Raw genomic sequence first — 24,039 nt, forward strand, 5'->3', positions numbered from 1 at the left:
GCAGTGCACAGGCTTCTCATTGCAGTGGCTTCTCTTGTTATGGAGCATGGTTTCTGGGGCCTGCAGGCTTCAATAGCTGTGGCACATGGACTCAGTGGTTGAGCTCAGGGGCTCTAGAGCATGGCTTAATAGTTGTGGTGCATGGGCTTAGCTGCTCCACAGCATGAGGGATCTTCCTGGACCAGGGAATGAATGTGTCTCCTGCATTGCCAAGCAGATTCTTTACCTCTGAGCCACTAGGGAAACCCTTTGCCAGCATTTTTTAAAAGTAGGAATTAAAAGTACTAAAGCATAGTCAGTGTAGTCATATTTTACCCTTTTACCACAGTTGGCTGTGGCTTGGTTGGTGAATAATCAGCTGTAAGATGGTCTGATTGTCACACTTAAATCTGACACTCCAGCTCTTTGTATCATCGTCATTGTCCTCTGCCTTCGGGTGTTGCTAAGCAGCATTTCACTACAGCTCCTGCTGAGAAAATTTGCAGCTGCCTGTCAGCTCTGACGTATCGTGCCTGTTTAATGAGATTTATGTTCATGATTTCTTTTCTGGCTTCTTACTCCTTCAGTTCATTGACCCTGTATTACTCAGTAGGGTGATTTGTTTCTCCTGTGTTTATATCAATTCGCTAAAGAATTTTTCACCCAGACCTTGTTTTTGTCTCAGAATGCCCGTTGGAAAGGGAAATGGCTTAAAAACTGATATGACTTAAACTTTCCCACTTATCTCCCTTTACTCCTAATTAAGGAACAATGGCATTAGGCTGATACAAGAGTGGTTTGTCCCATTAAATTTTCCTTCATCTGAGGTTGAACTGTATCACGACAAAAAGGAGCACACAAAACCCCACTGAACTGCATTTTGCAGACTTACTGATGGTGGTAATTTGGTATATTATTTTGAAATACATGCATGCATATGGATAAATTATACGTAATAAATAAATTGTAAGTAATTTTGTTAATATCATTAGGAATGAAGACTTTCAGTATAAGAAGTAAAAGAGTTTAATGAATTTAAGTTAAGTAGAACCCCTGTCATATTAAATTTTTACTGGAAGTGTTGTATGAACTCAGTTAATTTTTCTCATTTTTAAAAACAGATATTTCCTAGCTCAGTCTATTGTCAGTGCCAAGAAGTAATGACAGTCCAGTAGCCTTAAGCATCACTGCTGCTGCTGCTGATGCTAAGTCGCATCAGTCGTGTCCGACTCTGTGTGACCCCATAGATGGCAGCCCACCAGGCTCCGCCATCCCTGGGATTCTCCAGGCAAGATCGCTGGAGTGGGTTGCCATTTCCTTCTCCAATGCATGAAAGTGAAAAGTGAAAGTGAAGTCCCTCAGTCGTGTCTGACTCTTAGCGACCCCGTGGACTGCAGCCCACCAGGCTCCTCCGTCCATGGGATTTTCCAGGCAAGAGTACTGGAGTGAGGTGCCATCGCCCTCTGTAGTACCAGATTATAGTTTCTAATCACCACTTCCTACCAGAAGAACACAAAGCTCATTGGATTAAAGGTTCATTCAGGTCCAGGGCAGAAATTGTACAGTGTAAGCCTCAGGGCATCTTGTTGTGCCTGAAAACCAGGAAGCAATCTGAGATTAACAGGCTCATGTCAGTAGCGTTCAGAAGTTAGCTTGGAGGGGCTCCCACTGACCACAGGTAGGACAATTTGAGCATGAAAAAGAATAATGCCTGCAGTGGATTGAAATGCATCAAGTTTCCCCCCAAAAGGTATCTCGTAGGACATCTTTGGAGGTTCCTAGGTGATCAGTTCACTACTTTGTAAATCGATAAATGCAGGGAAAGAATAAGACATTTATTTTCCCTGTGGGAACTATGTTTCCATGTAATTAGTCAATGAAGAAATTTTTTTCTTTGTGTAAGAGCCACAGCTGGAAAATTGAAAATGAGAACTAGAAAATTATATCAATATTTTGCAATTCCCTAATGAAATAATTGATTGAGGTAGCAATCATCAATGTCTACAAAAACCATTAGGGATACTTTATAATGAATGTATTAGGCCAAATATACCCAAACCATCTGATCCTTTCTTCTCCCAGCATTTAATTATAAAAACTTTCAAAATTTCAAAGAATTTTGTAGTGATTATCTGGATATCCACCACCTAGTTCTGTCATTAGTCTTTTACTGTATTTGCTTTATCACATTTTTGTCTATCTCCATCTGCCTGTCCATTTTATTTTTGGTGGATTTCAGGGTTAATGCTAATATCAGTATGTTGCTGTTCAGTTGTCCAGTCATGTCCGACTCTTCGACTCATTTCAGAGAGTCAAAGAAAGAGTGTTAGTATATGTTTCCCTATATATTTCAGCTTATTCTGATTAATCTTTTTTTTTTTTTGGTTGCATTGTGCGGCTTGTGGAATCTTAGTTCCCCAACCAAGGATTGAACCTGCACCCTCAGCAGTGAAAGCAAGTAGTCCCACTCACTGGACTGCCAGGGAATTCACTGGGCTGAGTAATCTTAGCATCACTATAAGAAGAGAAGCAGACGCTATTATGTGCCTCTCATGTAATGCAGTATGACGTATGCCATACCACCAGGAAGTGTTCCTCTCCAAACCCCCAAACAATATAAAACAACCCCCACCCCACAGGATAAAGGAGCAAGTTAAGTGCAATGAAGAAACAATTAGCCAAATCCATGATGCAGGAAATTCCATAGTACAAATGACCCAGTTTCTTCATCAGATAAATGGCATTAAGGAGGGACAGGGCTGTTGCAGCTTAAAAGGGACTTGAGTCCTATCAGGGGAGTGTAATGAGTGGTTCTTTATTCAAACAAACCAATTTTATCAAGACATTTTTGTAAAAGTCATGGACCCAGTGTTAGAAGATAAAAGGAATTTGTATTTTGTGTATTTGTAGTATGGTAGTTACGTAAAAGGGGCTTCCCGGGTAGCTCAGTTGGTAAAGAATCTGCCTGCAGTGCAGGAGACCCCAGTTTGATTCCTGAGTCAGGAAGATTCCTGGGTCAGGAAGAGCCCCTGGAGAAGGGATAAGCTACCCACTCCAGTATTCTTGGGCTTCCCTGGTGACTCAGATAGTATAGAAGAATCTGCCTGCAATGCAGGAGACCTGGATTTGATCCCTGAGTTGGGAAGATCCCCTGGAGGAGGGCATGGCAACCCACTCCACTATTCTTGCCTGGGGAATCCCCATGGACAGAGGAGCCTGGCGAGCTACAGTCCATGGGGTCACAAAGAGTTGGACATGACTGAGCATCTAAACACAGCACAGTTATGTAAAAAGACACATCTCTCTATTTGTTACAAATGCGTATTGAAGGATTCCTGGATGAAAGATGAAAAAATTTAAAAACTGTGTTGGCAAATGGCATATTAGTATATGAGATAACGCAGAGAAGAATGAGGCATGGAATGATCTTTACTGATTCAGAGCCCTGTTTCAACTCCCAAGTTCTTTTATTCCATAAATATGTATTGAGGGCCTACTATGTGCCACCTACTCTTCTGGGTATCAGAGACATAGCAGTGAACAAAACAGTCATATATATAGAGAGAGAGACAGTAAACAAGCCGAAATACACAGCATGTTAGACGGTGATAAGCACTAGAGAGAAAAAAATCTAACAAGGAAAGGGATGGTGAAGGGAGTGTGGTAAGGTAAATAGGGTGGTCGTGGAGAATCTCACTGAGAAAAGTAACTTTTGAGCAAAAATCTGAAGCGGGGAAGGAGGGAGCCATTGATATATCTAAGGGAAGAGTGTTTCAGATGAGAGGGAGTATGCCCAGAGTGTGGCAGGACCAGCAAGGGAGCCAGTGTATATGGAGTGGAATGAACCAGATTCCCTCTTTCCTGCCCTTCCAGGAAACTGCCACCGTCTGCACCATTCTGTAACTAGATCACTGTAATTGGCAGAGTAAAAGGGGTTCTACTTTCATATATTACATTTTTTAATATAAGTAACACCTGCACCTGCTCACTGTAAAAATATTTAAGCCACATCGAAGTACAAATTTTTTAAAAAGTGGAGACTTCTGATTAAAGATGCTTTATTGAACAAAAGATGGTGTTTATCTGTTCCCTCTGGAAACCACAGTGACCAGCAGAGCAGGAAAGGAGATACAGTGGGTCAAAGAGAGTAACAATATTTGGAAACTTGAAGATGGTAGCAACTTCAGAAAATGGAAAGCTAAGTGCTTGCATGAGAGAAGTCAGGAAGCAAAGCCATGTGCCTCTAAAGAGCTGTTAAAAGTTTTTTGAAAAAAAGGGGAAAAAAAGCAAACCACTTTTCCCTGCAGAAGCCTGGAAGAACTGGGGGCACCAAATGAGCCCTAAAGATGGAGCTGAATTTGAACCATGTTGACAAGCTCCACAAGAGTCAGAAGACTATTTGATTCCTTCTTTAACTTTGTACAATCACCTCCCCTCCCCAGCAAAAGACTAGAGGTTTATTGTTGAGAGAGGTTGAACCCAAAGACTTTGAACTTGGCTGATGCAGTACGCTGCAGAATGGGAGGATTAAGTCGAAGTGTGCAGACTTAACAGTGAGGCCTCAGCTGCCTTACAGTCATCTGTAAGGGCAGTGTTGGCAACAGGTTTACATATCCCCAAAGGATCATTGTGACGATTTAAGTGAGTAAATACCTATAATAAATTCAGAACAGTACCTGGTAAATTGTAAATGCTTACTATTGTCACTAAAATAGCTAAGTAAAACCAGTTGCCTCTGTAGAATCAGATGGGGAGAAATAGGGTAGGCAACTGCCATTTTTTCATTATAAACTTTCACGAGTATTTGGCTTTTAGAGTTACACAGCTTTACAAAAATGTTTAAGTAAAAAATAAAGATGTGTTCCATTGTCTGCTCAATATACATAAATTCTAGAACCAACAGCAGTCACATACCTATCTATTCTCTTGGCTGACAGTTCATAAAATTACAGGAAATGATTAGTGGGGGAGGAGGTGTTGTCAAAATGGGTATAGAGGTTTTGTTGTTACAGGAAAGTTTAGGGGCAAAGGTACATCATAAATAACAATAGCAGCTGGCTGTCATACCAGTTAACAGCGCCCAGGTTTTTTTTTCCTTTAATACACATATAAACTGAAAGTTTCTTTCTTAACAAAATTAGGATCATGCTACTTGTTTAGCAATATTAAGCACAGTAGATAGATCAGTCTATAGGGGAGTAGATAGATCAGTCTATGGGGGGTAGATAGATCAGTAGGTAGTTAGGCAGAGAGATAGAGGAGAGGAATTGAGAAAAAGTTGGAAGGCTAGATAATTCTGTTCCAGCATTTTAACAGTGTATTTGTGCTGAAATAGAAGCTTCCTATAATCAAGGAGTGCTTTAGAAGACTCTTTGAAGGCAAAATAGGTGGAACCCAAGATAGTAGATGCACCAGTTTCTCTGGGAAAAGCCAGTGTCCTTAACTTCTAGTTATCAATAAATTCTCAGGTTTGAGAGGGTGGTGAAAATTGCCATAACCCGTGTTGTTTATTCCAGTAAGTGGAACTTTTAATAGCCTTTCTAGTTTCCTGCCTGAGCTCCAAAAGACAAGTGTTAACAAGCCATTCTCCTGACTTTAAGTCTGCAATAAAGATTCTAGCATAGCATGTGATTTGCCTAGAGAGTTGAACACACAAGCTTGCATGTTATTTAGAGGCTTATTATGACCTATCTCAGCCATCCCATTTTCAAGTTGATTTTCCCCTTTTGAGCCATTAATCCTAAATGTAAGTGTGAGTGTGTGCACATGTATGTGTGTGCACATATATGGGTATGTGTAGGCGTCTTTTATTCAAATGTGTTTCTACTTAAGATGATTGATCAAAGCGCAGTTAAAATAATACTGACCAAATTAATTTCATTTAAGGCTTAGTTGTTATCCAGATGCTGTGTAAACTCTTATATATGAATAATCTTAATCCTTTAAAACCATTCAATATTTTGAAAAATGACTCTGGATTGGTCGTGCAGATCATTTGGGGACATTGAATTCTAAATAAAATGAATGCCTTTTTGTATATTCGTCGCCTACTAGAACTAGACTGTCAAAATGGGAGTAAGGAATATTTGAGGAGGAATCCTCATTAGGAGAAGCAGATGTAAGACACTCGGAGATGGTCAGAAATTTAACAAATTATCTTTCATTTAAATTTCCCAGCAAAAATTCACAAAAAGTAAAGGAAGGTAAGATGGTGTATTAAAGATTTGAGAAAGTGTAAATAGACTTTCTCATTTATTGACTGTATGGCTTTGAGCAGATCACCTCTTTTTAAAAATTGTATGTATTTACTTATTTTTGGCTGTGTTGGGTCTTCGTTGCTGCTCAGGGGCTTTCTGTAGTGCTGGCGAGCCTGGGCTACTGTCTAGTTGCGGTACACTGGCTTCTTACTGTGGTGGATTCTCTTGTTTCAGAGCTTGGGCTCTAGAGCCCAGGCTTAGTAATTGTGGTCTAGGGCTTATGCCCTGTGGCATGTAGAATCTTCCCAGACCAGGGTTTGAACCCATGTCCCCTGCATTGGCAGGTGGATTCTCAACCGTTGAACTATCAGGGAAGTCCTCCAAATCACCTCTCTAAATCTGAGATTCTTCATCTGAAAATGAGGACCAGAGTACATCCTCGAGTTGATATGACACCTGGCTGAGCTGGTGCATGTAGAGCACTGAGCACTGTGCCTGCTGCTCAGTAGCAGTTGTTCTTGAAGCTTCTTGCTATTGTGACGTTGATGAGGGAGAAAATGAAGATGTAGACATCAGATGTAAAGAGAATTTTGAGGGGTTTTTTTTTCTTTCTCCTTGCTGATTCTAAATTTCATTTCTGTGGTAGGTTGTGGACTTTGTAGCAGCAACCCTGCAGCGAGCATGTGCAAGCTTGGCCCACCAGGCAGAGAGCACTGTGGAGTCACAGACACTGAGCATGTCCATGGGGCTGGTGGCCGTCATGCTGGGAGGAGCCGTTCAGGTGAGTTGGAGAAGTGAGCCAAACTTGAAAGGAGGGAGGAGAGGAAAACGTGTTGCTTCCCATCCATACCCTTGTGAGAAGTCAGAATGGCTACTGCACACAGGAGAACCGGGACAAACAAGTCAGGTTGTTGATAAGAATTCTCTCCAAGTAGAAGACAAGAAAACGGTGCCACTTCCTCTTTGTTACCTGGGTAGACTTCCCCATAAAAGGGCAGGGCCCTTTCTGACCGGGCATAAGCTGGATTTGGAAATACCTGTTTTGCATCTGTGGTGAGTACTAGATTCTCTGGCCTTCACTGTACTGGTTCTCTGAAGCTCAGCCCTTGTCGCTGCTGCTATTGTCAGGGAAGAAACTTTGTAACCTACTGGCTACATAGGATTCCGTGTTTTCAATAGTTCCATTTTGGCACAGGATCCATTGTTCAACTCATATCATGTGGCATGTTAAAAGTTTTGTTTCCAGTGCATATATCTTTTACATACTTAATTTATAATTTTTTAACTTTATTCACTCAAAAAATATGTATTGCCTCCTTGTTATGTGCCAAATGCTGAGCCAAGGTGCTGGAAATGGGGCAGTGGGTGAAGCAGACATGGTCCCTCCTGCCGTGAAGCTTAGAACCCATGAGGGAGTCAGGCATTAAATGATTGTGTCAAAAAATAGAATTGAGTGAAGTACCTCAAACAAGAAGTAGAGGATACCAAGAGAACATAACATCTAACCTAGGCTGGGGAGATTTCCATAAGGACTATCTATAAGTTTAAGGTAAGACGTGATGCATAGGAGTTTGGGAGTGTGTGTAGGGCAGATGGAGGGTCCTCTTTCAATGACAGAGCATCATGTATGAGGACTGGAAGCAGGAAGGAGCTCTGTACACTTAAGACACTGATAGAAGGCTGTGTAGCTGAACTGTAGAGACAGGAGTCAGAACAAGGTGGAAAGGTAAGCACCTGTGTGTCTGACATAACCACATTAGGTTAGAAGACTGCGACAAAGTGAAATAGGATTAGTGCAAGTATTATGAAATCTTCCCTGAAATCAAACTGGACAGAACTCTTAGCAGTGAGTGGGAAACTCCTCTGGGAATGGATTTTTGAGTTTAAGGATTAAATTCTGATACTGATTCTTTCCAGGCACGGGGAAAGCCTGGTGGGCTGCCGTCTATGGGGTCGCACAGAGTCGGACATGACTGAAGTGACTTAACAGCAGCAGCAGCTTGTCCTTTAGGATTGATTTAGTCACTAAGTCGTGTCCGACTCTTGCGACCCCATAGACTGTAGTCTGCCAGGTTCCTCTATTCATGGGATTCTCCAAGCAAGAGTACTGGAGTGGGTTGCCATTTCCTTCTCCAGGGAGAAAAGAAATTTTATTTGGGCCTGTTGTTAATGTGAAACCCATTTTTGGTAGCTTTACTTAGCACTCCTAATTTTTATTTTTTTGGAAAACACTTTTGGTTCAGTTGCTGTATTATATTCCTCCTGTTAGAACTGTCAAGGAGGAGTTCACCAATGAAATTGTTTTTCTCTTTGGCTGCACTAAGCAGCATGTGGGAATCTTAGTTTCCCTGACCAGGGATCGAACTCGGCACCCCCTGCCTTTGGAATGTTAAGTCTTTATCAGTGGACCACCAGGGAAGTCCCTGGAATAATTTTTCTTAAGTTGTACCGTTAGTGGATTTAGTTGACCTGGTTGATGTATGTTTTTCTCGTTGAGTATTGATTTGAATAGTCTTTATTTCCATAGTTGAGAGTGTGTTTTTTTGCTTATTTAACACGTAGAATTTCAAACCATGTCATAAAACAGAACACAGAAATCTCCAGTCCCTTTTTGAAGTCCATCATTGTGGGGCTGACTATGCAGATTAGTCCTGTTCTAACAGATATTCATCTGATTGATGCAGATGTAGCATAGCCTTTACCGTGACCCTGCCCTTCCATGAGCCATCCTGACTCACCAACTATATCCTGAATTCCTCTGACTTTGCAGTTCAAGTGAACATAAGACATCACCCCTATACCTTTGCCCTAGATCTATTATTTTTTTTTGTCTTTGATTGAAGGATTTATAAGTGGCTTCTATAGTAATGCTAGGTTTTCTGTCTTTGTATTAGAGAAAACAGTCCTGAATTATGTTTTCAGATGTTCATTGTCAGGCTAGACTAGATTTTTGCTTCAAAGTCTAGATGGTTTCATTGTACCTATCCCTGATCATTATTCATTGTTTTAGCCAATGAAACAGAATCTAACAGCTTTTGAACCTTTCTTTCCTTTCTAATTTATGTAAATAAGATGATTATTAGAACATAGTGTCTAAGAAGAGGAGTTGATTTGGAGAAAGTATAGGTTTAAGGCTGCTAGCTAGACAGCTGTGATTCCAAACATATTTTCTAAATGTCAAGGCTGATCATCAGTAAAAGTATGGTGTTGATGACTTCCCTGTGCCCTCAGGAAGCAGTTTATGCATGATGTTCCAGGGCCTACAGAGTCCTCTGAAGCCCTGCCTCGTGGAGCAGACGTGGTCTTGGAGGGCTGGAACTTGAACCCAAACCTTGAGATTTCATGCAGTTAATACTTTTCCAAGAGTATCATAGGATGAACTCATTTAGGAAATGTTTATCAAGTGTCTGTTCCCTCATGGAGTTTACCTTCAAGTTCCACTTGTAAGTAAATTCAGTAACATCATGAATAAGGACCTAGACATATAAACTGCTTAGCTAAATATCTGAAGAAACATAGGTGATATACAAAAATGAGAACACAGGTAAATGTAAATATTTTTCAGAGTTAGGAATTTTTCGGTCAGCATTTTATTGCTGGAAGAGACTTTTGGATTCTTCCAAAATAATAATTCTCACTGCAGCAGGTAAGGCAGAGTGAGAGTGTATTTGTCCCCCAGGGGAGCTTTGTAAAGTCTCCTGTGGGGGGTTTTCAGGTACATATGCTCTCCTCTGGCTGACCACCCAAGTTCTCCTCTGTTGCAGGGGTCCCCAACCTCCAGGCCAAAGACCAGTATCTCCTGTCAGATCATCAGTGGCATTAGATTAGAAATAAAGTGCACAATAAATGTAATGCACTTGAGTCATCCCGAAACCATCCCTCCCGTCCATGGAAAAATTGCCTTCCAGGAAAAACCAGTCCCTGATGCCAAAAAGGTTGGGGACTATGGTCTTAGAGGACATGTCCTCTCCGACCACCCACCACCCTTAATCCTACCCCTACTGATCTAACCACCAGTTTCTAAATTTGAGAATTTGCAGAAATTTAGAACAAATCATTAATCTAACTTCTACTCCAAGTCATTACCTAACTTCCATTCCTAGAGGAGATTGTAGAAGTGGGCAGACATAGCACTGCTCATTCTGTTCCAGAAACATTCCAGAAACTGGAAAGAGGCAGCCAGATGAAGGAGTCTGTCACTCACCTGTGGGATGCTCTTTCCAGCCTCGGGGCTTTTACACAGAGTTCTGAGATCTAGATGTGAGATCTGTGCCGAGAAGCAATGGCAGGAGGAAAAATGAGGACTACAGTCACTTCCCAATTTTGGTAGTGGCCCTTGGTGACCCTTGAAAAATAATTGATAATTAATGCTTCAGTTTTCTCATTTATCAATTAAGTAAATATTACTTTATACCTCAAAAACATTTTTGAACATTTATAAACAAATAGTTGGCACTTGTAGTCTTAGATTTCCCTGGTTATTCTCATAGTGAGAAATCTGTAGCCTTGTGAAGCTGAACAAATACATAACTTTCATTTCCTTAGAAACTGTTTGGTTCAGAATCCACATAGCTGCCCATGGTGATTAGAGTGGAATAAGATGAATTGCACAGTGACCAAGTTTGAAAATAGGGAGAAAACTCAGTTATTTTTTAAAAATAGATATTATATTTTAGAGCAGTTTTAGGTGCAGAGCAAAATTGAGCAGGAGGTACAGAGATTTCTTGTACATCCCCTGCCCCGACACAGGCAAAGCCTCTCCTGCTGTATCAACATCTGGCTCCCAAATGGTACCTTGGTACAATCCATGAACACATATTGACACATCATTATCACCTACAGTCTGTGGTTTCCATTAGGGTTCCCTTTTAGTGTACACTATGGGTTTTGACAAATATATAATATCCACCATTATAGTGTTGTACCTAATAGCTGGCCTAACCCCCAAATCCTCTGCTTATTCATCCCTTCCTCCCCCAACTCCTCATCTTTTACTGTCTCCCTAGTTTTGCGATTTCCAGAACATTATGTAGTTGAAATCGTATACTCTGTAGCCTTCCAAGATTGACTTCCTTCACTTAGAGATACACATTTAAGGCTCCTCAGTGTCTTTTGTGGTTTGATAGCTCATTTCTTTTTAGTTCTGAATAATACTCCATTGTCTGGATATATCACAATCTGTTTATCCATTCACCTACTGAAGGACATCCGGTTGCTGCCAGGTTTTAGAAGTTATGTGTAAAGCTGCTATAAGCATCTGTGTGTAGGTTTTTGTGTAGACATAAGTTTTCAGCTCATTTGGGTAAATACCAAGGAGTTCAGTTGTTCAAGTGTATAGTAGGAATATGTTCAGTTTTGTAAGAAGCTACCAGACTGTGTTGCAAAAGTGGCTATACCATTTTGTTCTACCAGCACTGAATGAGAATTTCTTTTGTTCTTCATCCTCATCAGTGTTTGGTAGTGTTAGTGTTAGATTCTAGTTATTTTAATGGTTGTGTCATGTTGTCACATTGTTGTTTTAATTTTCAGTTCCTTGATGACATATGACGTTGAGCATATCTTCAATTGCTATCTTCTTTGGTGAGGCATCTGTTCAGGTCTTTCACCCATTTTTTAATTGAGTTGTTTGTTTTCTTATTGTTGAGTTTTAAGGATTCTTTGTGTATTTTACGTTACTGTCCATTATCAAATGTATCTTTTGCATATACCTTCTTCTAGTTTGTGGTTTGTCTTAATCTTTTCTCTTGACATTGCCTTTTGCAGAGCAGAAGTTTTAAATTTTAATGTAGCCCAGCTTATCAGTTATTTCTTTCATGAATTTCTTTGGTATTTCACCTAAAAAGGCCATCACCATTCCTGAGGTCAGCTAGATATCTCTTATGTTATTTTATAGGAATTTTATAATTTTGCAATTTTACATTTAGGTCCATGATCCATTTTTAGTTGATTTTTGTGACAGTGTAAGGTCTATGTCTAGATTCATTTCTTTGCCTATGGATGTCCAGTTGTTCTAGCACCATTTGTTAAAAAGTTGATCTTTTCTCCATTGTAGTGCCTTTGTGTCTTTGTCAAAGATCAGTTGACTGTATTTATGTGGGTCTATCTCTGGTCTCTCTATTCTGTTCCATTGGTTTATTTGTCTTACTTTTTTTTTTAAGAAGAAATTGTTATGTATACGAGAAATGAAAAAGAAGCCCTACACTATAGGTATAAGTAGATATTCTCATTTCAGATACTTGAAGAAAAAACAAAGACTCATGATACTACAGAGGCACTGAATGAAGTCCAGCATGGTGATAACGCTAGCACAGTTATCCTAAAATATCTTTTCCAGTACCACAGATTTTTGATAAAATGGACCTTTTTCTTAGGTGATATATATTTTTATTGTGAAATTCCAGGTACAAACCTGACATATATCTCAAGTTTTCATTTACTTGGGAGGAAAGTGGTAGAGAAAATGAACAATAACATTTCTGTGAAGCTGAAGTGTAATAGGAGAATATTATGTAGGTCCTGTGAAAACAGTTGATTAATTGATTGGTTGGTTGGATAATGAAGTGCATGAATGAGTGAATAATAAATACTCCGCCTTGTTCTAAAGAGGGTTTAAGATATGTAAGGTTTTCAAATGATCAGGGCTTCATGAAGCTTCATATGACAGTTTTTCCAGTATTTTCAGACAGAAAAGGATCACCACTGATTTTTCTTCACTGACTGCCCATGCACCTTTCCTGCTACTGCTGCTAAGTCGCTTCAGTCGTGTCCGACTGTGCGACCCCATAGACGGCAGCCCACCAGGCTCCCCTGTCCCTGGGATTCTCCAGGCAAGAACACTGGAGTGGATTGCCATTTCCTTCTCCAATGCGTGAAAGTGAAAAGTGAAAGTGAAGTCGCTCAGTCGTGTCTGACTCTTAGCGACCCCATGGACTGCTGCCTACCAGGCTCCTCCATCCATGGGATTTTCCGGGCAGGAGTACTGGAGTGGGGTGCCAAAAGAACAAAGCTTCTAGAGAGAATAAAATCTTAAGTAGTTTTCACTCTCATTTTCTAGGGGAACTTCCCTTCTGCCAGTTACCATCACAGTCCCTTCCAGGCCTGAGGCACCCTTGTATGCTGACCAGCCACTTTAGATCTTGCAGTTAAGAATAGCGTTACTCATTCAAATGAGACTGTGTAGCATTTGTTAAAAGTGTGGACTCTGGAGCCAGATTTATTAGGTTTACATCTTACCATCTTTCAGCTGTGTGACTTTAATTTTAATTAAATTTAAAAAATTTCTGGCTGCACCATCCTGCATGTAGAATCTTAGTTTCCTGACCAGGGATTGAACCTGTATCCCCTGCACTAGAAGTGTGGAATCTTAACCCCTGGACCACTCATGAAGTCCCTACCCTGTTTAACATATAGATAGTAACTGTTTTATAGGGCTGTGAGTATGTGTGTGTGTGATTTGTTTATTGTATTTATATTTAAACCATTCACATAGTACTTACTGTGTGTCAGGCACTAAGTACTTTGCTAATGTGAGCTCATCTTTTTAGGGCAAAAGGTACATCCTAGTAAAAAATATAATAATATAATACAATTCAAAATATAAAAGAATTTCACCATATGACTGGGTATTAAAATGTGTCATGGTAAGAATAGCTGTAGATGTTTGACAGAAAACAACAAAATTCTGTACAGCAATTATCCTTCAATTAAAAAATAAATAAAATTAAAAAAAAAAACTGTAGAGACAAACAAGTCTAAGAGGTAAGTGGGGTACAAAGGATGAAAATAGGCTATTCCCAGAAGAAGAAATATAGACAGTTAATAAACATGGAAGGATGCTTAATAGTGCAATTAGTCTGATTAATGCAAATTAAAATAATAACAGCCATGTTTGCCCATCAGATTATAAATATTAAGAGTAATAATATGCAAGGGAAGGGGAAAAAATAGTAATAATATTTGTTCCTGATGTACTTTTTAATTTAGAAAAGTACCTGTACACGGTAAGTATTCAGTAAATGTTAATTATAAGACCATAGTGTTAGAGTGCCAGATTCAGGCTATATGTGAATTACACCAGGAACAAGATTTGCTTCCAGCCCCTTTTTATTAGCGTCTGTTGCCTTGTGCTCATATTAGCACCATATTGTGCTCATATTGTGGTCATATTAGCATCTGCTATGTTAATTTGGGTTTGCATTTTTAAAATTTCATTTTGTAGTTGAAGTCAAGTGATTTTGCTATCCTGAAGCAATTGCTGCCTCTGTTGGAGAAGGTCTCCAGCACGTACCCTGACCCTGTCATCCAGGAACTTGCTGCTGATCTCCGCATTACCATCTCTACTCATGGAGCCTTTTCCACTGAGACTGTCAGTGTGGCCGCCCAGAGTACCCTAAACAAAAAGGATCCAGAAGGTAAAAGGGAAGAGCAGCAACAAACCAGTTATGAAAGATATAGTGATGTGTCTCATGGCCACCTTGAACCACAGCAAAGCCATGCTGCTTCTCATGAAGTCCATGAGCCCAGCACCACTGCAAAGCAAAAATCAGGAAGTGTAACCACGGAAGAGCTCCAGGAAGCTCTTTTATCAGCTTATGATCCTCAAATTCCAACACGGGCTGCTGCCCTGCGAACTCTTTCTCGCTGGATAGAGCAGAGAGAAGCAAAAATCCTTGGTATGCAGGAGAAGCTTCTCAAGGTGAGTAGAACACACTCAGACACATACACATGGTGAGTAGAACACACACACGCGGTGAGGCCACTGTCCAGGAGCCTTGACTGTGTATCAGGCCCTGTTCTGGGCCACCCTTGGGGAAATTGTAATTGTTCTACAGAAGCAAGACTCAGTTGAACATGAGCAGAAGGCCAGAGTTTTTACAGGCTGTTACTAATGTCAGTTGAAGAGCTGAAGTTTGCAAAAGATTTTTTTTAATAAATTAGAACAGATTCAAGGTTATCCCAGTAATAACATCTCTGTCTTGCCCTTGCATTTCCATATGCTTTCTTGAGTGCAAGAGAAAAGGATCAAATTATAGCAGATATGCCATTCATTGAACGTAGCCCCAAACCTGGCCTCTTGTGTGTCAGGGCCTGTAGTCTGTCACGTCTTTTCTAAGAACGGGCTATCTACTGTGGGCTGTAGTGGAAAAAATGTGAGACTTGTTCTTCCAGAGTTTGGTTTCCATGCCTACTTTTAATGTGTACTAGATAACTTCAAGAAGTATCTCTCCCTGATCGCTACCCTTTTTTAACCATTATAAAAATGGAACTTCAAACATATATACTATTTTCCCTACAAGAGTCACAGTCAGAGCAGTATTGAGCTACAGCAAAGAGGAGTACAAGCATTTATTCTTTTGAGTCTGCTCTAAAGGTGTCTTAAATCTCGCTTGCTGTTTGTAAATCATGTCACTGCTATATTTTGTGGTTTCAGATATTCTTGGAGAACTTGGAGCATGAAGACACCTTTGTATATCTGTCTGCTATTCAGGGTAAGTTAGTCCTGGTTAGGACTTTAAGTCTGTGAACCAAAAATTAAATCATGTGTTTTCACAAAATCTCTAAAGTCATAGAATCATAACCTGCTGGTCATTTTGTCCATTTTCCTGCCTCCTAGCTAGGACTTAATTTCAGTCATGATAGTTATATTTCTGGAGGATTCCTAAAGGACCCTGAAGAGTTCAGTATCTCATAATGATAGGGAAGCCTTTATTAATGTTTACTTATCATTCTATAGATTAAATCCCATTTCCTCAAATTTAAGGAGGGAAAGAATTCCTCACATGTGAGCTCCCATTACATTGACGTTTTAGGTACATGGCTACTATCATGGTGCACCTTTGCTCTCTTGTTAAACTAAAAGAATCTCAGAATGTATTTCATTATCAAAACTTTTTTTGCAGTCATTTTATTTCTCATTTATGATTCTTTATTGTGATTCCGTCTTCTATTAATTTGTGGATTTTAAATCTAGAGAGGGGCTTTATGAAAAAGGGTGTGGAGAGTTAAGCACCTTTCCCCAGAAGGGTGAGAGGCAGACCTGGTAAGAAGGCAGAATTAACTCATAGTCTCTGGGCTCCGTAGTGTGCTGTGGTCCTCAGGAGCTGGGGTCTGGAAATTGATCACCAGGATGCAGCAGCCCTTCCCCACCCCTCCTGCTTTTCAGCTATATGAACTTTGACAAATTACTTAATCCCTCCGGGTTTCAATTTCTTACCTGTGAAAAATGGTACAGTTGCTTGCTTTATTTATTTGACTATGCCAGGTCATAGTTTTGCTATGTGGGACCTAGTTCCCTGACTAGGGATTGAACCCGGGCTCCCTGTATTAGATGAGTGGAGTCTTAGCCACTGGATTACCAGGGGAGTCCCTACAGCTGCTTTAGAACATAGTCTGGCAGGTCTTTGAAAAAAAATAAATGCAGAGTTGTCGCTTGACCCAGCAATTCTAAGTATTCACCCAAGAAAAATGAAAACATATGCTCATGCAAAAACTTGTTCATTAATGTTCATAGTAGTCAAAAGGTAGAACCCAGATGTCTACCATTTGATGAACAGATGGACAAAACGTGGTATGTATATACAGTGGAATATTATTCAGCCAATGAAAATGAAGTACTAAAACATGTGGGTAAAACCTTGAAAACATAGATGAAAGAAACCATTCCCAGAAAACCGTATTTTGTGTGGTTCCTTCATATGAAATGTCCAGTATAGGTAAATTTATAGAGACAGAGAGTAGGTTAGTAGTTGTCTAGGGCTGGAGAGAAAGGGGAAAGGTTTGGGAGGTGATGGCCAAAGGGTACAGGATTTCCTTGAGGGGGTGATGAAAACTCACACAATTCTAAAATTGACTGTGGTGATAGTTGCACAACTCTGTCAGTATGGTAGAAACTATTGAATTGTATATTTTAAATTGGTGAATTTTACAGTATGTGAATTGTATCTCAATAAAGCTGTTGCCAAAAAAAAAAAGAATTTAATGAGGAGGAGAGGGATTAAACTATCAGAGCTTAAGGAGATTAACTATAATGTGGTGAATAGGATCCTGGAATAAAAGAAGGACATTAGAGAAAAACTTAAAGAATCTGAGTAAATTACGGACTTTAGTTGATAACGAAATGTCAGTACTAGTTCATTAATTGTGATAATGTACCATGCTAAAGTGAAAGTTAGTAATGGGGGCAGCTAGGTATGCAGTGTACAGGAACTCTGTGTGCATCTTCTCAATAAGTCTGTAAATTGAGTACTGTTCTGTCAGTAAAAGTTTATTTATGAAGGGGGCTAACATTAAATGAGTTAGTACTTTGAAAGTGCTTAGTGCATAGTAAATGTTCAGTATGTGTTAGCTAATTATGATTTTAATGTTTTCATCATCATTGTCGTCATATCACTGCTATTTCTTTTCTTTAGATTTAAACTTTTATTTTATACTGGAGTATAGCTTATTAGCAGCTGATTAACAGTGTTGTGATAGTTTCAGGTGGACAGCAGAGGGACTCAGCCATACATATACGTGTATCCATTCTCCCCGCAACTCCCCTCCTTTCCAGACTGCCACATAACATTGAGCAGAGTTTCCTGTACTGTACAGTAGGACCTTGTTGGTTATCCATTTTAATATAGCAGTGCATGTCACTACTGTTTCTTTTGTTAGATTGCTAGGTAATAACATGGTGATATGTGTAACTTCTCAGAGCTAAAGCTTGAGTAGGTGTATTCTATCAGGTAGCTTCTGCTATGTTAACAGAATACCTCAGCATTCAGTATTATTTATTTATTATCACTCATTTATGATCACTCGCATATCTGTAGACCAGTGGGGTTAGGCTGACCTAGGCTGGGCTGGGCAGTCCTGCTCTTCCCTGTACATCTCTCTGCTGTACTTGTTCCTGATCCTTCCTGGTCCAGGGCCTCCCCAGGTACATTCACATGGTGATGGCCGAAATGCACAAGAGCAAGAATATCAGAGGAGACAAAAATAACCACTCATCAAGGAAAAAGAACAGCTAGGAGAGAGCAGAAGAGTGGAGTGTGTAGAGAGAGAAAGTAATTATTGGCAGCTGAGAGGTCACGGAGGCCAGGAATTGAGATAAGCCTGAGGACTTGATGGAGCTCAGGATTCCACATGACAGTGAATAGCACTTATGGAAATAAAATAAATCAAAGAGGCAAGGATCTGAAATGCTAATAATTAGTAAGTCTCAGAAATAAGTCATCCTGTACTTTTTCCAGGAAACAGTAATACTGTTGAGGAGATGTTTCTCATTGATTTTTTTTTCTTTTGGACAGAGTTTTCGGGAAGTGGCAATGTGTCATTCTCATACAGCATCACTGCTGTATAAGCCTCTTAGCTGTTTAACCCACTGAGCTCATTAGCCTCTAGGGTCTGCTATAAAAATCACAACTGCTGGTTTTGTGTTTGTTTATAGTTCTTTTAATTGGTGTGCTAATCAGTTAGTAGCTAATTTGGAGATGAAGGAATGTGGGAGGTAGAGGTCTAATTTCTGTTCTCAGTTCCCCACAGCAGACAAGTTTGAATTAATTGATGTTTTTGGTGTTTGTGCTATGCATTTCAAGGCCAAGGCTTTAGGTGAATTTCCCATTAAGAAGGGAAAGAGCTGAATTTTCCCACCTGCGTGTCAGTGTCATTTGCCTAGGTCTAACACTCCAAAGCCAAGCCATTCTGGGCTCCAGTCAGGCAGGCAGACAAGACCAGCCTGCATGTAGATATCCTGTAGTGCAGCGGGGCTGCATTAGAAGGCAGGTGCTTAACCACTGAACCACCAGGATCCCAGAAATTTCTGATGTACATATTATCTGTACATCACAACAGCCTGAGAAATAAATTCCCTATGAGTTAAAATTTAATTTTACGAAAGACCACATCTCTTTTTATTTCTACTGAGAAAGTGATGGTTGATTTAATTCTCATAGCAGCTGCTCCCAGACACTCAGTAGCAGCTTCTTCAGGCAGAGAATTCTATACAAGTTGTTGAGTTCCAGTTACAATCCAGAGTTTATAAATAGACACTTTTCTTAGACTGTATCCTTTAAGTGTCTCTCCTTTTCAGACTTCCTTGTATATTCTTTTTCTCATTGTTTTATCATCATTATAGTACAAGTTAATACATTCTTATTGTTTTAAAAAACATTTAAATGGCAAGAAGGTATATAAGAGAAAAAGTAAAAGCCTTCCTCTTTTCAAAAATAGGAGATGAAATATGTCCTTAAGAGTCCCATAATGTATATTTGATGTTTTGAGCATTTTTCACATTTCAGTCTTGAAATACACGTTCCAGTAATGAATGTGATAAACACGTGATATTCTTCAAATAAGATATTATGGCCCAGTTATCTATCTTAGTATGGATCTACTCATGGGTCCTCATGGTCACTTTTAATTATTTAAAGAATAGTTTGAAAGCAGTACCAGCAATAAATGCATTTCACAGCTCCAAGTGATCCCCATCCATGTCAAAAGAATCTTTGGGCGAAACTTCTTGGCTCATTGAAAAAAAGAAAGAAACTGTAGGCTCTGAGCCAAGCATGAGAGGTGAAAGTATGCCAGTGAGTGTCGTGCAGAGAATCTAGTCATCTCAACATAACATGCCTGAACAAATTGCACTGACTCTTCTACCCTTTTCCTTTCACAGAAGAGTTTTCATTTCTGGCAGAAGAGCCAAGAGGAGGGAAAGGCAAAAAGCCTGGAAGGCAGGAAAGTAGATACAAAGTGAAATTGTTTTTACAGAGTTTCAAACTGAGCAGGATTACATGTCTTAACTTGTCAGAGACTGAACTCCCTATCTTATTCTCAGATTTCTACTTCAAATAAAGTAAGTTGCTGCTGCTGGTGCTGCTAAGTCATTTCAGTCGTGTCCAACTCTGTGTGACCCAATGGACGGCAGCCCACCGTCCCTGGGATTCTCCAGGCAAGAACACTGGAGTGGGTTGCCATTTCCTTCTCCAATGCATGAAAGTGAAAAGTTAACTGAAAATAATTCTACCCCTTGAAGGACCACCTAATTGAGTCAGGCATTGAAATGTGGAATGTGTTCCTGGGAAATCTATCATCTCCACTTATTTCCTTGAAATGGGAAGACTCCTTTGGTGTTCTGTACCACATAATTAACAAATAGGCATTTAGAGAACATCTCTCATATATGCTAGCTCAGTAAATTCTTGAAGTTCTGGAAAATAGGCATTATCCCCATTTTTTAAACTTCTTGAGATTTAATTTATACACCTGAAATTCACTTGTCTTACAGTGTACAATTCAGTGGTTTCTAGTATTTGTACAGTCAAACCACTAATTTCAGAACTTTTCATCATTTCAAAAAGAAACCCTATATCCATTATCAGTCGGTTCCCATTCTTCACTCCCCCTCTTCCCTGGGAACCACTAATCTCCTTTTTGTCTCTATGGAATTGCCTATTCTGGATGTCTCATAATACAGAATCATACAATGTGTGGACTTTTATGTCTGGTTCTTTTCAATTAGCATAACATTTGTGAGGTTCATCCCTGTTGTAGCATGTATCAGGGCCTCATTCTTTTTTTATGGCTGAATAATATTACATTGTACTACTAATTAAGAACATTTTGTTTATCTGTTCCTCAGTTGATGGTCATTTGCATAGTTTTCACTTCTAAGCTATCATGGACAATGCTGTAATGAATATTCATGTACAGGTTTTTGTGTGGACATACGTTTTCATTGCTTCTGGGTGTACACGTTGGAGCAGAATTACTGGGTCCTATGGTAATTCTGTGTTTAACCCTTTGAGGAGCTGTCAAACTTTTCCTGAGTGGCCACACCAATGTACTTTCCCAGGGACAATGTATGAGGGCTCCAGTTTCTCTGGGTCCTGACTGATACTTGTTATTGTCTACCCTTTTGTATAGCCGTATTAGAGTGTGAAGTTGGTATCTCATTGTGATTTTGATTTGCATTTCTCCAATGACTAGTGATGTGGAGCATCTTTTCATGAGCTTATTGTGCATTTCTAACCTTCTTTGGAAAAATACGTAGTGTCATTTGAAGCAATAAACTTTTTACTGTTGATGAAGTCTAACTTATCAGTTTCCTGTCTGATAAGGAAGGTGTCATTTCTAGGAAATCATCCAAGATAACTGAGATTTACTTCTGTGTTTTCTTCCAGTGGTTTTGTTGTTTTGGCTCTTAAATGTTTAAGTCTGTGATCCATTTCAAGTTAATTTTTGGGTGTGATGAGAGATACCCTCTTTTTATAGCTAAAGATCCTGAGACTTACATAGGTTAAGTCCCCTTTAGAAGATTATATAGCAAGTAATAATTTGAACCTTGTTGTTGACCTTCAAATCTTGTCGCTGCTTCCCCAATACACTTGGTTACTCTAGAACTTTCTAAATAATGGTAAAATTTGCTCCTATTATTGTGCTTTTAAAGATGGAAAACAGATATATGATTATGATTGTCAATATTTATTAAAATTGAATAATGCTTAATCATCTAGAAAACCTTTTGATTCTTTGAACAGTCTTGAAATACATCTGTTTTTATAAACAGATGTTAAAATTTTTTTATAAATGAAGAATTGACTTGCCTACAGTCATAAAAGTTGGGAGAATAATGGAACACCAGACCCGTGTCTTAGGGATTCCCGGTCCATTATACCTGATTTTACTGCAGTGCAGATGAAATATGTCTTTGACAAATTAGAGATTGTATATTATAGCCCCCAATACTTGCATTTTACATGAGCTCATTTTTGAAATACTGTCTAGTGATTTCCTCTATCAATTGAAGATTGATTCACTCATATTTACATCAGAATATTTAGCAATTTGAGCTTCTCAGGTGGCACTAGTGGTAAAGAACCCACCTACCAGTGTAGGAGACATAAGATATGCTGCTTCCATCCCTGGGTCAGGGAGATCCCTTGGAGGAGGGCATGGCAGCCTACTGTAGTGTTCTTGCCTGGAGCATCCCATGGCCAGAGGAGCCTGGCAGGTTACAGTCCATAGGGTCACAAAGAGTCGAACATGACTGAAGTGACTTAGCATGTGTGCACACATTTAGCAATTTAGTACTTTTACCTACAATTAAAAGATAATTGGCTACTTCAGGTTTAGTTATTTTCACCTTCTAAGATTTCCCAGGATAACTGCTATATAAGAGATGGAAATAAGCATTATAGCAGTCACCACTTATTATTATGTGCCTGTCATAGTAACTCTACAAGTTAGAAATTTTTATCCCTGTTTTACGGATGAGGGAACTGAGGCTCAAAGAGGTTAAGCTGCTGGCCCAAAGTGACACAGATATCAAATGTTAATACTATGATTTGAATCTTAAGTCTCTACATCTCTGAAGACTGCTCTTGTCACAGGGAAAAATAATTAATTCTAAAATAGTTGTTTGTTTCCAAGGCACAAGGGCTGAGTTCTCAGATGGTCAAAGGTATGGGAGAACCAGGCCTGTCTACAAATGAACTCTTCCTATAGCTTAATAATATGCTGATCTCATGTTTGCTTGATTTTGTGTGTGTGTATGTCGTTTTACTCGTTTGGCAGTGAGTACTGTATTTTTTTTTTTTTTAAGATTTATTTATTTATTTTTGGCTGGGCTGGGTCTTCATTGCTGTACAGGGACTCTCTAGTAGCCAAGCTTGGGCTTTTCCTTGCTGTGGCTTCCCTTGTTGTGGAGCATGGATTCTAGGGCCTGGGGGCTTCAGTAGTTGCGGGGGCTGGGCTCAGTAGTTGCGATACATGGGCTTAGTTGCTCTGTGGCATGTGGGATCTTCTAAGAGCAAGGATCGAAACTATGTCCCCTGCATTGGCAGGCAGATTGTCAACTGCTGGACCACCGGGGAAGCCCAGTACTGTGTTATTTTTTAAGCAATCTCTATATGTATCTCTAACTCATCTTCTGTTAGTGGCGTATATACCTCACACTTCCAGTCCTTATTCCCACTATTGATCATTACTGTTTCAGCACTGGAGACACCATTCTCATTTTGGGAGCGTCAGGAGAGAGCCTTCAGAACAATCCTGGGATATATATAGTTTACTGAGATTGTGGATTAGAAAAACAGGTAGCTTTCTGTATAGGACTTTTGATATTTGTTACATTTCTGATGCCAATAAATTACATTTTAAAATTACTTACTTTAAAATAATACAACTTATGAAAGCAATGCCCATACACTGCTGGTGATAACAAAATAGTGCAGCTTCTCTGAAGAACAGTCTGGCAGTTCTCAAAAGGTTAAACATAGTTACCATATGATCCACCAATTCCACTCCTAGATATACACCCAAGAGAAATGAAAACACATGTCCACACAAAAGCTTACATATGAATCCTCATAGCAGCATTTTTTGTAATAGCCAAAAAAGTAGTGTCGACTGAAAAAAATGCACAGCCTACAAGTTAAGAATTATGTTTTATTTGGCAGACTTTCTGAGGACTTCAAGCCTGGGACACAACATCTTAGATAACTCTGAAGAGATAAGGGCGGAACCAGGACATATAGGAATCTTTGCCACAAAGACCAGGTAGTCAGAACATCAAAAGATTACTGTTAATTAAAGAAACCAGATATGTCAAGTTATGGAATTTAGTGCTTTTCTGTATATGGGAAGATGTAAGAGTCTGGGCTCACTGGAGTGATTCCTTTGTTATGCACCTCAGCTGTCTGTTGTCTGCATCCTGTGCCTTCTCATCCTGACTCTCTTCGGGGGCACTGTCAGGGTGGCTGCAGTCAGGGGGTGGCTGACTGCTAGATGACAGGCATCCTATTTCATCCTGAGTTCCCCCAGAGCTCACCATCAGAGAGACTGTAATGTGATGGCTTAACGGCTGTAACATCTTTTATTTACCAGT

General features: G+C 39.6%; 1 protein-coding gene across 2 annotated transcripts in view; it reads left to right on the forward strand.

Moving 5' to 3' along the window:
* The window catches only part of TANGO6 (transport and golgi organization 6 homolog), a 180,541-nt gene that overhangs the window by 47,511 nt on the left and 108,991 nt on the right, over window positions 1-24,039 (forward strand). For both annotated transcript variants that reach the window (XM_069550149.1, XM_069550150.1), the window contains exons 12-14: window positions 6,823-6,957; window positions 14,395-14,871; window positions 15,607-15,664. In XM_069550149.1, coding sequence (XP_069406250.1) covers window positions 6,823-6,957; window positions 14,395-14,871; window positions 15,607-15,664 — 670 coding nt within the window. The remainder of the gene's footprint in view (window positions 1-6,822; window positions 6,958-14,394; window positions 14,872-15,606; window positions 15,665-24,039) is intronic.

The sequence above is a fragment of the Ovis canadensis genome, chromosome 14 (assembly GCF_042477335.2).
Source record: "Ovis canadensis isolate MfBH-ARS-UI-01 breed Bighorn chromosome 14, ARS-UI_OviCan_v2, whole genome shotgun sequence".
In the NCBI taxonomy this organism is placed as follows: Eukaryota; Metazoa; Chordata; class Mammalia; order Artiodactyla; family Bovidae; genus Ovis; species Ovis canadensis.